This window comes from Trichosurus vulpecula, chromosome 2, assembly GCF_011100635.1.
Source record: "Trichosurus vulpecula isolate mTriVul1 chromosome 2, mTriVul1.pri, whole genome shotgun sequence".
NCBI lineage: Eukaryota > Metazoa > Chordata > Mammalia > Diprotodontia > Phalangeridae > Trichosurus > Trichosurus vulpecula.
This window is the reverse complement of record NC_050574.1, coordinates 264,096,334-264,112,329: the sequence shown is the minus strand read 5'-3', so window position 1 is coordinate 264,112,329 and position 15,996 is coordinate 264,096,334. Positions and strand designations below refer to the sequence as shown.

Here is a 15,996-nt window from a genome sequence, read left to right as displayed (position 1 = left end):
TGGTATGGGTTGTTGATCTATAACTATTTTCTGCCAAACTGTTTTCAAGTAATTTTTGTCAAATAATTATTTATTGTCCCCAAATAGTAGATCGTTGGGTTTATTAAACACTAGATTACTATGGTCATTTACAACTGTGTATTATGTAAGTAATCTATTCCACTGATCCACCACTATATTTTTTCCCACTTAATAGTATTTTATTTTTTCCAACTACATGTAAAGATAGTTTTCAACATTCACTTTTATAAAATTTTAAGTTCCAAATTTTTCTCCTCCCTTTTGTCCTTCCCTTTCCCGTCCCTCTCTGCTCCCCAAGACAGCAAGCAATCTGATATAGGCTATATATGTACAATCATAATAATCATATTTCCACATTAGTCATATTGTGAAAGAAGAATCAGAAAAAAGGGGGAAACCACAAGAAAAAAGTGAAAATAGTGTGCTTCATTCCTCATTCAGACTCCATAGATTTTTTAGAATAGTATGTACATTTTTGTACGTAAAATATATGGGAATTTGTTTCCATAGGTTAGACATATTTACTATCAGGATTTTCTTTTTCTTTTATTTTCTTATTGTACTTTGGACAGTGTAGAATGGAGGGATAATGAATATTTGTTAAAAAATTTATAAGTCCAAAAATTAAAACAGTCCGGTTATTTCCACCAAACCAGGGAGAAAAGCTGTTTTTTAAAAGTCTAAGATTATCATCGGTCCTTTAGATTAGCTTGTACTCACCAGCCTCAAGAACCATAGATTTTTTAGCATTAGAAAGTATCTCTGAGGTTAAACAGCTCAACCCATGACTAAACAGGAATCTGCTCTACAACAATCCCAATAGGATATTAGTTGCTCTATTTAGTATATTTATTGATAGGAACTTCATGAACTTCTAAAGATACTGTTCTTTTTTGAGAAAGCTCAGATTCTTAGATTGTAAAGCTACAAAACATTTCTGCCATAAATTGAAGGAATACTCTACCACAAATATTGCGACAGTGGCGAGAATGGGTAAAAAAGAAGTTAGAATACAATGGTAGTGGGACACACATGTAGGGAACATGTGGTCAAGGCTGCTGCAATCTGGCACTACAGGGGCTCAAATTTTTCAATAATAATACTAATGTTAATAGGTAGCACTTATATAATGCCTACTATCTACCAAGCACTGTACTGTACAAATATCTTATTTGATTCTAACAATGATCCTGTGGCATGGAAGCTATCATTACCCAGATTTTACAGTTGAGGAAACTGTAACAAAGAGATTAAGTGACTTGACCAAGGTCACACAGCTAAAATATTTCTGAGTCTGGATTTGAACTCAGGTCATCCTGATTCTAGGCCTGGGATCTATCCACTATATCACCTAGCTACTTCAAGATTCTTTGAATCTTCATTCAAGGTCCCACTTTTCTGATTGATGACTCTTCCAATATAACTACTATTTCAGAGCTCACCCACACTTTATCTTACTTTCCCAAATTCTGTTCCTCAGTAACCATAGCATTTCATTCACCCACTTTTCTGGGCTCCCTTTGTGTATTTTCTTTACTCATTATGAAAGATCTTTGAGGGTAGGGACCATCTTATTTCCTTATATTTGTATTACTAGCATTTAACATAGTGCCTGGCATATAGTAAGGGTTTAATAAATGTTCTCTCTTTTTCTTTTTTTCTTCCTCTCTTTTTCTTTTTTTCTTTCTCTCTTTTTCTCTCTTTCTTCCTTCCTATCTATCTAGTAAAAAGGTAGTATAGGGTTATAAACTTTTTAACACATTAAAACCTCATCATCTATCCACTACTTTTTTGGTTTAATTATTTCTCATTCAATTATCAAGCATTTATTTTTTCTTTCCTTCACATCGTTCTCCTCACTGGAAAAATATACAACCTTTGTAACAAATACACAGTCAAGCAAAAGAAATTCCCCTGCTGCTCATGTGAAAAATGTTATGTTTTGCATATTAGTCCTTTCCATTACATTTTTGGTGATTACACATCTTTCCATTTATTTTAGCACCTCATTATCTGTGATTATTTTCTTTGATTTCATCCTAGATTTTGGGAGCTCTTTGTTCAGGGAACACCTAAAGTTGAAACTTTGTTTCTGAAAAGTCACATGCAGAGGTAACCCCACTTTGTTTAGTTCATGGTTCCCAATAGAGCCACTGGAACCAATGCAGACAGAAGACACATCAAAAAGTGCAAAGTTTGGAACAGATGTAACTGGTAAGCCCATCCTGCCTGAGGTTTTCTCTCCTAAAGCAGGAGACTCTGAATCATGGGGAGAGATTCTGTGTTTAGGGATGATTGTTTAGTTATTGGGAGACTGGCCCTCCATGTCCTGGCTTATTATAGATATTTGCCTCCCTTGGGATCATGGACCCTAGGGTTTCTTGGTACTTGATTCAAGAGCAGAAGGTGTGAAGTGTTGAAGAGAAACATTGTCTCTCAGGTCCCAGAAACTGCTGAAAATACCTTGGTTTTTGCCCTATGAGCAGGAGAGTAGGCTAGAATACAAGGCCTAAGGTAGGAAAAGGAATGCAAACATTTTGGAAGCTTGCACTGATCAGATTGAGCTTTTCACCTGAGGAGCTGGAATGACTGCTATGGCAAAGTTCAGTTGAAATTATTGCATGGGTTCTTCTTGGAAAGGCAGGGCAACTGGATCAAGCTACAGAAAAGAGAAGCTCCATTCCTCAGGTCATTCTTCTCACTGAATTGGCCAGAGGGTCTGAGGCCTAATAGAGTTGCTGATGGGATCCCTGCTAATTCAGAAAGTAAGTCTCGTTTGAGTATTTTTTCCTATTACGTTTCTCCATAATCCAGAAACTAAATTTTTTCCCACTAAATGAAAAGGGAAGTTCCTCTGGACTAGTAGGTGACTTTAAGAAGAATGAATTAGATGACTATTACAGAGAAGAGACCTTGAACCTAACTAACCTTTAAAAATAAAATTTTAATTCATTTTAATTATAAATTAATTCATTTTTACAATTATAGATAATGCATTCTTATAAGATTGCATACTTTTAAAAATAACATAACATAGAATAATAGTTAAAACTAATATAATAAGATTGCAATTAAAACCTAGTTGACTCTTAAGCTGACTTTTGACCCAGGTTTTATAGTTTTCTTTGGCCTTTCTCCTGGAGAAATTTTAAGTGTATATTAACTGAAGGAACGGGATTTTTCTTCCCCCTTTGCAATTAAAGAGGTGCATAAGAAAGAGAAAAGATGAACAGAAGATAAAAATTTAAAAAGATAGAAAAGAGGAAAGAGAAAATAATGAAAAAGAAGGAAATGAATAGAAGATCAGTAAAGTAGAGGTTGGGGTATGAGTTAGGTGTTCTCAACTGACAGGTTACCTCGAAGGTAAGTAAAAACTTATGGATATCATGGCATCACAGAATTTAGAGATTTAGAAGAACTTAGGGTTTATTCAATCCCTTCCTTTTACAAACAAAGAATCTGAGTCCTAAAAAGTTTAAATTATCTGACGAAATTTACACACCTAGTGAGTATCAGGGTCAACACTTGAAACCCACATCCTTCGACTCCAAATCCAGGGTAATTTCCACTAGATCTTACTCTCATTGGATCCAACTTGAGGAGGGAATACACATTCAATTGGGTATTGTACTCCACAGGAAAGCAAGAGTGAAGGGTATAAAAAAGGGAGGATGATAAAAGGGAGGACAGATAGGTGGAGGAGGTAATCAAAAGCAAACACCTTTGAAAAGGGACAGGGTCAAGGGAGAAAATTGAATAAAGGGCGACAGGATAGGAAGGAAGGAAATATATTTAGCCTTTCACAACATGAGCATTGTGGAAGTGTTTTACATAATGATACATGTGTGATCTATGTTGAATTGCTTGCCTTTCTAGGGACGGTGGGTGGGAAGGGAAGAGGGGAGAGAATTTGGAACTCAAAGTTTTAAAAGCAGATGCTCAAAAAAAGTTGTTTTTTGCATGCAACTGGGAAACAAGATATATAGGGAATGGGGTCCTGCCCTACAAGAAAGTAAGGTGAAAGATGGGGGCGGGGAGTGGAGTGAAAGAGGGGAGGGTTGACTGCGGAATGAGGCAATCAGACTATACGTCATCTTGGAATGGGGGGGGAGGGTAGAAATGGGGAGAAAATTTGTAACTCAAAATCTTGTGGAAATCTATGTTGAAAACTAAAATATTAAATTAAAAAATTTCTATTACTAATCCTTGAAGAAATACATATTAAGAAGTAGTAGAAGGAGGTGAAGGCAAAAGTTATTCCAGGTTTCAAAAGGAGAAAAGTGTTGTATTCAATAATCTTTAGCCTAGTGAATTTGACTCAGTCCTAAGTAAACACCTATGATGGCCATTTTAAAAGTGTGTGAACATTTGTAAAAGAGAGTAGTGATCAGTGGTTCATTAAGAAAGAAAATGTGAGACCAAGCTCATTCACTTTTTTTTTTGTTTTTGCAAGTGAGGGAAATGTTAAAACTAGGTTTCTAAAGTTCTAAAAGCATTTAACAAAGTTCTGTCATTTTATCCTTGTGGACAAAATGGAGACATATGTCTGTGTGATAGATGGTACACTTAGATGGGTGAGGGCTAGTTTATTGACTAGATCTTGCAAATATTGATGCTTAATGCATCAGAGTCATTGTGAAAGAAGGTCTCTTGCAGTGTGCTCTGTCATTGGTCCTATTCTGTTCTACACATGTATCTAAATATTTGATGAACCTGTAGATGGTCATTTTCAAATGACGTGAAGATTGCAGGGATGATCAAAATATTGAATGACAAAAGCAGGATTCAAAAAAGCTCCTGATAGACTGGAACAGTTGTCTAAAACTAATAAGATGAAGTAATGAGAATAAATGTAAAGTCTTTCAAATGGAATAAAAAATGAGTTGTATAAGTGAGGAAAGATGTCACCAAAAAGAAATTCAGGTGAAAAATCCCTAGTTAGGGTTTTTAGTGGACTATAAGTTTGATTTCAATCAACAGTATGCAGTACCATCGAAAACTAAACCAAAACAAAAAAAAAATCAACCTAATGCAATCATAGCCTTTGTTAATAGAAATACAGTATGCAGATGATTCCCAACTATACTGTGTTCTGGTCACACTGCATCAGGAATATTGTATCCCATTTTACTTGCCACCTATTAAAGGGGAAACCACAAGTTGAAGTATGTCTGTAGAAGGATGACCATAGTGGTGGATGGATTCATACCCACTCCATATGATAATTGATTAAAGGAACCATGAACATTTAACTAAAAGGAGAGAAGATGTTTTGGGGGTAGCAGCATTAGAGAAGAACATCATCTTCAAAATTCTTGAAGAATTTTCTTGTGAATCAGAATAAAGCTAGTAATAGGAAGAAAAGTTACCTAATTTGAGCTGTCTGAACGTGTCTGCCTTTGGGAGGAATAATGTAACTGTGATAATTATACTATCTCACATCTAATATGGAACTACAGGTTAAAAATCACTTTCCTCCCTCCAACTACTTGAAGTACATTATGTAAGTATAATTACCCTAATTTTACAGATGAGAGAAGAGACATAGAGAGGTCAGTCAGTCAACTAGCATTTATTAAAAACCTACTATGTACCAGGTGCTGTGCTAAGCACTAGGGATAAGAAAAAGGCAAAAGACAGTCCCTACTTTGAATAAATCCACAATCTAATGAGGGAGATGATATGCAAACAACTATGTTCCAACAAAACTTATACCGTGTGGTGGATAATTAATAATAACTGAGCAAATAATCTGAGCTATATGATTTATTAGGAAACCGGGCATAACAAAAGGGTCAATGGACTCCACAGTCAGTCCAAAGACACTGAATACAGAGTAAGATAGATTTTTATGTATTAAAAACAATCAAATATGACCAATTAGTTAAAAGAAAATAATTAACCAGCATATTAAATTAGGTAATTTGATTTCTAATTGGAGGAAAGTTTAGGGACTCTCCAAGTCGGGAGAGGAAGAGCAAACAGGTACAATTTCCTGAAATCAGAAAAAGAGATATCCCACTCCCCCCAAGTGTTTGTATGCAATCAAAGGAACATGGAAACTATATCTGATTGACCAGTACAGGGTAAGTTTTCAGAAAATACATATGGGTTTCTTGAGATTTATTATTCTGAGAAAACTCTTTGCATGAATCTTCAGATCTGATTGGGTTTCTGGTCAACATAACCCAGGTCCTTAGTTAAAGGTCTCTAAGCAACAGAATGAGGTGGTTCAACTTCCTACCCATGAAGGGCTATGTTCAAGCAATGCAACAAAGTCCTCTCACAATTCCCACAACTGAATAAAGTTTTCGCACAAGACAAAAATTGGATAAGACCCATGCAAGGAAGAGGAAGGTGGTCAGTGTTCCTGGATTGCATAGTAGGTGGAGGGAAATAAGATATAAGAAGATTGGAACTATTGGAAAGGAACATGTTTTAAAGAGCTTTGAAAGCCAAATCAAGGATTTTATATTTGATTCTGGAGGTTTTAGAGAACCATGTGAGTTTATTTAGTAGGGGGAGATGATATGGTGAGATCTGTATGCTAGGAAGATCAGTTTGACAGGTGAGTGGAAGATGGATTGGAATGGGAAGAGACTTGAAGTAGCAAGACCATAGGTGTGGTGATCTTGTCCAGTGCAACATAAGTAATACGTGATTATTTGTGATGGCTGGCTCTGTTCTGTTTCTTTCTTATCATCATATGTTTCCAACAATACGGGTCTTTGGGAAGAGACTGGATGGCCTCTTACTGGGTATGGTATAGTGTGGATTCTTATTTGGTTGGAAAGTGTAAAATGAGACAATGTATGATGTCCCTTCCAAAAATGCAATTCTGATTCTATGATTCTAGGCTCAGGTAATAGATGTGGTTGAGGTGCCCTTAGAGCATCCATCCAACTTTAAGATTCTGTTCTTCAGTGGATAAATTAATAGATACTGCAATGTATGGTTCTGAGTACAAGCGAAAGAATTTGGAAATAGGTGGGCACATCTTTCTGAGGTAGAATAGTAAAGGAAGGCTTCATTGGAGAGGCAGGATATGAGTTAGTCTTTGAAGGGTGGAAAGAATTTAAATAAATTGAAATGTAAAGAAAAGGATTTTCAGGTTTAGAAAAAGGCACAGATAGAGGTGCCGAAGTAAATATGAGCATGGTAGTTAGGTGGTGCAGTGGATAGAATGTTGGACTTGGAGTTAACCTGGAGTTGGGCCTGTGTTTAACTCCTGCCTCAGGCATTTACTAATTGTATGACCCTGAACAAGTCATTTAAGTTCAGAGGGCTTCAGTTTCCTTATCTGTAAAATGCAGAGAACAATAGCACCTACTTCCTCCTTTTATTGTGAAAATACAGTGAGATAATATGTGTAAGGTGCTTTGCAAACCTGAGAGGGCTAGATAAGTGCAGGCTATCATCATATGTTTGGAAGAATTAGACCCTACAGGTAAAGAGATAGAGTTGAGATGGATTGTGGAGGGCATGGAATGAATGAGAATTTAAGCTTTATCCTTAAGCAGTCATGGTAGGTTGCCTAGTCTTAGTGATGTTTGGGAGGAGAAGTGATTTTCAGAGAATATTAGTCTGGCTATGAGATACAAGGTGAATTGGAGGCAGGAGAAAATGGAGCCAGAGAAAACAATGAAGAGGCTATCACAATAATCCAAGGGGACTGGAAGGATAATGGTATTCTTAATGGCAAAGAAGTGTCTAGGAAGATAAACCAATTTTGGTAGGAAGGTAATGCGTTTTGGATGTGATGAAACCTTCTCTATTCATTTCAGGGGGAGGTAACATTGATAATAAATGACGTCATTAAAACATGTCTATAACATGTTACATTGTTTCACTTGACTCTCACAACAGCTATATGAGGGTGTTATGATTGAAGGTAAGGTAAACTGAGGCACAAAGTTCTGAGCGTCTTCAGTTAACTGGTAAGGCCAGCAATTACCAATAAAATGGGTCTCTCAGCTCCTCGGTCAGCCAAAAGACCATGAAGTAGGGCTTATTGTGCTTTATATGGCCTTGGGAAGTACAAGATTAACAAAGAACAGGAAGCATCACAGGTGGAAAACAACATGATTAGATGGAATGCAGGAATGAAGGGCTGGCACCAACCCCTCCTTTGATCTTGTTGCTCATTGCTGGTATTCCTTTGCATGGCTACTTAGTATCACAACAATAACAGACCAGACGTTCTTGAAAGACAGCCAACATTGCAGAGAGAATGGACCAGACTCCCTGCCACCCACCTGCATCTGTAAAGGATAACAGATTTCTTTCACTTGTTCAAGGGCAATTAGTGCTACAGACATAACAGTTTTCTTTCAATTAAAGTGATTCATAGGGAAATAACTTTTAAACTTAATTGAGAGAGGAAAGCTGAACTTCTGGACTCATGAACTTCTGAACTTAACTCAGAGACAAAGAAACATGGTTCAGTCAGCCACAGAATAGAATCAATTGAATGGAATCAAATATAAAATATGAAATCATTTTAAAAAAAATTTTCTCAAGGGCAACTATTGTTATCCTCATTGTATACATAGGATCATATATTTAGACCTGGAAAGAATCCTAGAAATACTTTGGCCCAAACCTCTCATTTTCAGATTAAGAAAAGGAGGCCCCCAAAAGATTAAGTGATTTACCAATGGTGATATACATACATATATACATACACACAAACACACACATATATCAAGAGAGACAAAGACACACACACACAGAAGGAGAGAGAGAGAGAGAGAGAGAGAGAGAGAGAGAGAGAGAGAGAGAGAGTAGCAGAGCTAAAATTCAAACCCTAGTCTTGTGATTTTCTTTTCATCATATCAAAATGTCACTAATAAAGTGTTTGCACGATTCCCATGTGTCTAACATTAAGCTATGAAATTACAAAAAATAAAATAATCTTAATGAGCCAAAATTTTTGAACAAATTGAAAAGCCAAAATTCTCAAATCATGTATTCACACAGTCTCTACCCTAATTATCTTTTTTTCTGGACTATTGCTTAATGATATATTTGTTCCCAGGCTTTTTCATGTCCTTCCTCCACATAGGTGCCAAAATGTTATCCCTAAGATATAGACTTCAGTGTGTAACAACTACAATCTTCAACCCACAGCACACACACACAAACACACACACACACACACACACACATGTCCCTCACACTCAAAAAGTTTGTTATACTCCTTCCTATATTCACTGTTTAGTCAAGCTGCTCTTCAGGCACAGCATTTCGTCCCTGCTTCTGTTCCTTTGCACAATATGCCCCTCACCCCCACCCCTGCCCCTGGAATCCAATCCTTCTGCTTCATAGAATCCTTAAATTTCTTCAAAGCACAACCCAGATTCTACACTCTGAAATCTTTAACAAATTATCTCACCAGTTAGTGACCTTTCTCTCTAACTCTCACTCTTTCCTTCCCTCTCCTTACATATACGTATGCATTTATATGAATTTTTTTTGTGTTTTCTTACCTGTTTATATCCCTCTAACAGTATGTAAGCTCCTTAAAGGTAAGTACAGTTTCATTGTTGTCTTTATATCCCTAATGTCTCTAGCACAATATCTTGCATAAATGTTGAATTAATTACAATATATACATTTATTCTTTGTGACTTCATAAAGCAAACTCCCATACAGGGTTCTCCCCAGAAATGAATGACTAGATGTTAAAAATAATGTAGTTTATTAGTAGCACCATAATTACATTTACTTCAGAGGTCTGGGATTCTCCGTGTGGGCATAGTACCTACTGGAATTCAAGTTCTTCAGGCCTTGGCTGACTTTCAGAAATTTCTATGGCTGAATAATTGGAAATCCCCTTCGTGCCTCTGCAGTCTTATCTAAGCTGGTCCTTAAGTGACAGAGTCCATTGCTGGAACCATACTTGGTGGTACCCAGCAGTACTTGTGCTTTGCTAATAAAAACCCTCAATAAACTAGTGTCAACCTCACCACATCTCTTCTATTTCCATCCTACTCACCCCAAACCAATTTTTCCCATAATATTTAATTCTAAGCTACCCCCCTTTCACTGCATTCCCTGAAGTGCCTGTTACACAGATATCAAACTTACTTTCATCTTGAATGGTCCCCACCTCCACTCCTTCCATTTTCTGGCTCTGATAACTGACTCCCTCTTGATGATGTACCCTTGTTGGCCATGCGTTCCAGCCCTAGTTATACTTTCACTCATTCCCCCAACTCACTGGTAGAAGTAGGATATTTGTAATGCTCTCTGCTACCTATTCCTTCTTCCAAGCTTTCCCTCTATCACTAGCATTCAGAAACTTTTCTTCCTTTGAGATTCACTCAATCCATAGCTACTGCACAATCAAAGTAAATTGTTTTCTAACATCCTCACTTCTGTTCCTCAAAAGAAGACACTTTCCTCAGTGCTTTGTCCAGAGTGTTTATCTTCTCCCCAATTACTGCCCTTATACTAGAAGACTTCAATATACATAATCCCTCAAACACTTTACCCTCTTAGTTCTTCAACTTAACCCTTTCACATAGCCTACTCCTCCACCATATCTCAACTGAACACAAAGATAGTCAAATCCTTTATCTCACCATCACCAATAAAGGCACCATTTCTCTATTAATGAACTCTGAAATTCCCTTATGTGATTATAGTTTGCCATCATTTCTGTTCACCTAATGCCTTGCAATCCCAAATTCTATTCTTCCTCACTTTGATCTCCAATCCTATGACTTCAACTTTTCTCTAAGTCATCAGCCTTATACTGACTACACTCTTCTCCCTTCACCATTTAAACCACTTGGGGAATCAGTTCAACTCTAAAGTGTCTTCTTCTCCTAATTTCCTTGCCCCTTTATTCTATCAAACATATTGTCCCTCCAGGCCTTACCACTGGATTTCTCCTGCCAACCATTGCTTTTCCTCTGACTCATATGTTGCTGAACAAAGCTGGCAAAAAATCATGAAACCAATCTAATTGGCTCCACTACATATTTATTTGCCATAATCTCAACTGGGACTTCACTGGGGCAAAGAAATTCTATTATGCATCCCTAATTGTCTCATTATTCCACTCACCACACTGGAGTTTCTAAACTTTTTCATCCTTCCTCAAACTTACCATGGCCTCCCCTCCTCACTCCTTCAGTTGAGATGGAGGGAAATACAATTATCAATTTCATGTCCTTCCTCTACATAGCCACCAAATTGTTATTCCTAAGATGAAAAAAAATGAAGCAAGTTTCTCTGATAGAGGTCTCATTTCTCAGACAAACAGAGAACTGAGTTGAATTTATAAAAGAAGAGCCATTTCCCAATTGATAAATGATTAAAATATATGAACAGTTTTCAGATGAGGTAATTAAAGCTATCTATAGCCATATTCAAAATGTTTTCACTATTGATTTGAGAAATGTAAATTAAAACAATTTTGAGGTACTACTCCATACCTATTAGATTGGCTAATAGACCAGAAAAGAAAAATGATAAATGTTAGAAGACATGTGGGAAAAATGAGACATTAATACACTGTTGGTGGAGCTGTGAGCTGATTCAACAACTCTATAGAGCAATTTTGAAGTATGCCCAATGTGTTATAAAATCATTCGTACCCTTTGACCTAGAAGTACCACTACTAGGACTGTATCCCAAAAGAGATTAAAAAAAAAAGGGAAAAGGATCTATATGCAAATCTTCTCTGGTGGCAAAGAATTGGAAATTGAAGGGATGGCCATCAATCGAGGAATGACTGAACAAACAGTGGTATGCGATTATGCTGAAATGCCATTGTGCTAGAAGAAGTGACGAGCAGGATGCTCTCAGGAAAAGCTGGAGAACTGATGCAAAGTGAAATGTACTTTGAACAAAATAACAACAATGTTGTAAGATGATCAATTGTGAATGACTTACTATTCTCAGCAATAGAATGATCCAAGAAAACTCTTAAGGACGTATGATAAAAAATTCTTTCCAAAGAACTGATGGTGTCCAAATGCAGATTGAAACATACTTTTTTACTTTATTTTTCTTGATATTTTTTTATCTCTTTCCTTTCACAAAATGACTAATATGAAAATATTTTTCATTTATACACATGTAGATCCTATATTGAGTTGCTTGCCTTCTCAATGGGGATAGGGTGAGGAAGGAGGAAGAAAGAGAATTTGGAACTCAATATTTTAAAAATGAATGTTAAAATTTGTTTTTACATGTAACTGGGGAAAAATGAACTACTAAATAAAGAAAAGTTGTCTGCTATATATGTACTGCTTTCAGATGTAAATTCCAATTTCCACTCAGCATTCTATTTCTTTAGAACTTCAAAAAATGGTATCAACATACCTTAATTACTCATTTACTCAATATCAAAAGATTTTTGCTTGTCACAGTATCCTAGAAGCTAGTCCTAGGAAATCAAAAATCTCTCCAACCATCCAAAATCCTGAATTAAAAAAAATAGTCAGTTTATCTCTATTATTTGTTTTTTCGATGATCTTTAATGCTTCTTGATTGCCCTCTTCTTAATAAATTAGAAAGAGGAGAAAAAGCAGATATGTAAAAAGCTTTACTCCTGAGAGTTCTAAAATTCAATGCAATTTGATAACATTTATTAAGCACTTCCTTTCTGAAAATCACTACATTAAGCATTGACAATAAAAAATAGTCTCTGCCTTCGAGGTACTTCCACTCTCCATTTGCTTTCCCCAAGATGTGAACCTTATGATGACGAATAGGTTTCCCTGGTAAACAGAATTCTAACACATTCTACTACCTCTTCCATATAACTAAAGGATATTAGCATAAAATAAAAAAGATTAGTTTTAACAAGCTAATGTGGGAAAAATGAGACATTAATACACTGTTGGTGGAGCTGTGAGCTGATTCAACAACTCTATAGAGCAATTTTGAAGTATGCCCAATGTGTTATAAAATCATTCGTACCCTTTGACCTAGAAGTACCACTACTAGGACTATCTTTTCCTCTAAGTTCTAAAAGTACATCTATACAGAAGAAAACTATTTAAAATAGAATATTTAAGGAGTAATTTCTTTGTCTCTTACTCAGAACTTCAGAATTCTTGATAGATAGAAGGCATCCATTGGTTGGAAGGTTCAATCTGAGATTTCTCATCCCTGTTTCTTTTGTAGACATGGAGGCAAGAGAGGAAATCACAACATTGATAAATCTTTTTTTTTCTTTTCCTTCAGCTTTTTAGTGACATTTCTAAGGACCATGGAAACAGCAATACCATAGTGACTGGATTTGTCTTCCGGGGACTAGTACAGTCTCTGGAACTGCAGGCCCTATTATTTGTTGCTTTCTTTGTTGTATACATCACTGCCATTTTGGGAAACCTCTTTGTAGTTCTGACTATCTGGATTAGCCCTCGTCTCCACACACCCATGTACTCCCTCCTGGGTCACTTGTCTTTTGTTGACATTTGTTACTCCCTAATAGCCACTCCAAGGATGCTGAGGGACCTGCTGGCAGAGAGTAAGCAAATCTCCTTTTCAGGTTGCTTTACCCAGCTCTTCTTCATCCATTTTCTGGGTGGCACTGAGATTCTCAATCTGGTAGTCATGGCATTTGACCGCTATGTTGCTATCTGCAGACCATTACATTATGCTGCCCTCATGAATCCAACTATCAGGAACCGTTTCTTATTGGCCTCCTGGCTAGGGGGATTGGTGCATTCATCCCTCCAACTTGCCCTTTTGCTTCCACTTCCCTTCTGTGGTCCCAACCAATTGGACAATTTCTACTGTGACATAATACAGGTTCTGGAGCTGGCCTGCACAGACACATATGCTGTGAAACTCCTGCTTGTTGGCAACAGTGGGCTTGTCACCTTGATAGTCTTTCTGGCCTTGCTCACCTCTTACTCTGTTATCCTTGTTACACTACGGGCCCATTCAGCTCATGCCCGGGCTAAAGCATTATCTACTTGTGGTGCCCACATAACAGTAGTGGTAATGACTTTCATTCCTGCACTTTGTGTCTATGCTTGGCCTTTTCGAGATCAATCCCAAGACAAGGCTATCTCAGTGCTACATATTGTGCTAATGCCTATGCTCAACCCCTTAGTCTATACTCTGAGGAACAAGGAGATGCATGAGGCCAAGAAGGGTGGTTGTGTGAGGGCCGTCCTCTGGTTCAGAAAGTGATAGAGCTGAATGAAGTCAGCAAAAGTATCCAGGTTAGACATGCTAGGTTTTCCTTGGATCTTTACTTCTTCTTTTGGCTAGAACCCCAAATGGATTTTTCCCTCTCTCCATTGCCCATCACTATATTCTAGCTTACAGTAAAAGAACTGAAAGGAAATTGGGCATAGTGGAAATACCTTCTTGCTTTTATAATGGGATGGATGGGAAGGTGAAGCTATAAAATAATGTCATATGAGATCTCAAACTGCATTATAAAGTGGTAATCATCAAAACAACCTGGTACTGCCTAAGAAATGGAGTGGTAGATCAGTGGAATGGATTAGGAATACAATACACAGTAGCAAATGACAATAGTAATCTACTGTTTGATAAACCCAAAGACCCAAGCTTTTGGGACAAGACCTCACTGTTTGCTGGGAAAACTGGAAAACAGTATGGCAGAAACAAGATATAGACCAACATCTTATACTATGTACCAAGATAAAGTCAAAGTGGATATATAATTCATACAAGGAATATGATACCATGAACAAATTAGAAGGAATAGTTTACTACTAAGGTCTATGGATAAGGGAAGAATTTTACCCTAGCAATATATAGAGAATATTACAAGATGTAAAATGGATAATTTTAATTGTATTAAATTCTAATTTTTTTTTGCACAAACAAAACCAATGCAATCAAGATTAGAAGGAAATCAGAAAGCTGGGGAAATTTTTTAGAGCAAGTGTCTAATAAGGATTGTATTTCTCAAAAATATAAAAAAGAGTCAAAATTATAAGAATATAATTCATTTTTACAATTGACAAATGATCAAAGGATATGAAAAGACAGTTTTCAGAAAAATAAATCAAAGCTATGTATGGTAAAAAAAAATGCTCTAAATTACTATTAGAGAAATGCAAATTAAAACAACTCTGAGGCAACACCTCAGATTGACTAATATGACAGAAAAGGAAAATGATAAATGTTGGAAGGGACATGGGAAAAGTTGTACACTAAGGCACTAATCTACCAATTCTGGAGGACAATTTGGGACTATGACCAAAGGGCTAAAATCTCTGTATATCCTTTGATCCACCAATACCGGCACTAAAAGGGACAGGACCTCTTTGTACAAAAATATCTATAGGAGTTCTTTTTGTGGTGGCTAACAACTGGAATTCAACAAAAATTGAAGAAAGACTGAATAGGTGGTGGCATATAATTGTACATAAGCATAATGATTTCAGAAAAACTTGGAAAGACACACTAATTGATGCAAAATGAAGCGAGCAGAACCAGGAGAACATTATATGCAGTAACAGCAATAACAGTGCATGACTGGGCTATTCTCAGGTAATTCCAAAGGACTCATGATGAAAAATTCTATCCACTTCCAAAGAAAGAATTTATGGAGTCTGAGTGCAGACAAAAGCATGCTATTTTTTCACTTTCTTTTTTTCATTTTTTTGTCTGTCTTTTCTTTCACAACATGACTAATATGGAAATTTATTGCATGATTACACACATGTTTAACCTATATCAAATTGTTTGCCATCTCAGAGAGGGAGGAATAGAGGGAGGGAAGGAGAGAATTTGGAACTCACTTTTTTTTTAAAAAATGAATTGTAAAAATTGTTTTTACATATAATTTGGAAAAAAAAATCTTATGTAAATACAAAAAAACCTAATTGGATGAGTCTCTCTTCACTGAAGTGGTCTAGATATATATTAAGCACCCCTGAAAGTCTCCCCCACAAGAGTGAGCCTATTGGATACAAAGGCTGATTGGAAATATGCTTTTAATTTGGATGTTTTTCTCAACAGGAGGCC

The 15,996-nt window shown here is 36.6% G+C and overlaps 1 protein-coding gene across 1 annotated transcript; it reads left to right on the top strand.

Moving 5' to 3' along the window:
* The first annotated feature begins 12,969 nt into the window (after positions 1 to 12,969).
* On the top strand, positions 12,970 to 14,181 carry LOC118836974 (olfactory receptor 4D5-like). Its single transcript, XM_036744037.1, has one exon. It carries the CDS (start codon positions 13,420 to 13,422, stop codon positions 14,179 to 14,181), a length of 762 nt encoding a protein of 253 aa, XP_036599932.1. The 5' UTR covers positions 12,970 to 13,419.
* The last annotated feature ends 1,815 nt before the right edge of the window (positions 14,182 to 15,996 follow it).

Bases quoted from the DNA above. Each gene is read 5' to 3' on its own strand.
- LOC118836974 (XM_036744037.1), top strand. From the start codon at position 13,420: ATGTACTCCCTCCTGGGTCACTTGTCTTTTGTTGACATTTGTTACTCC.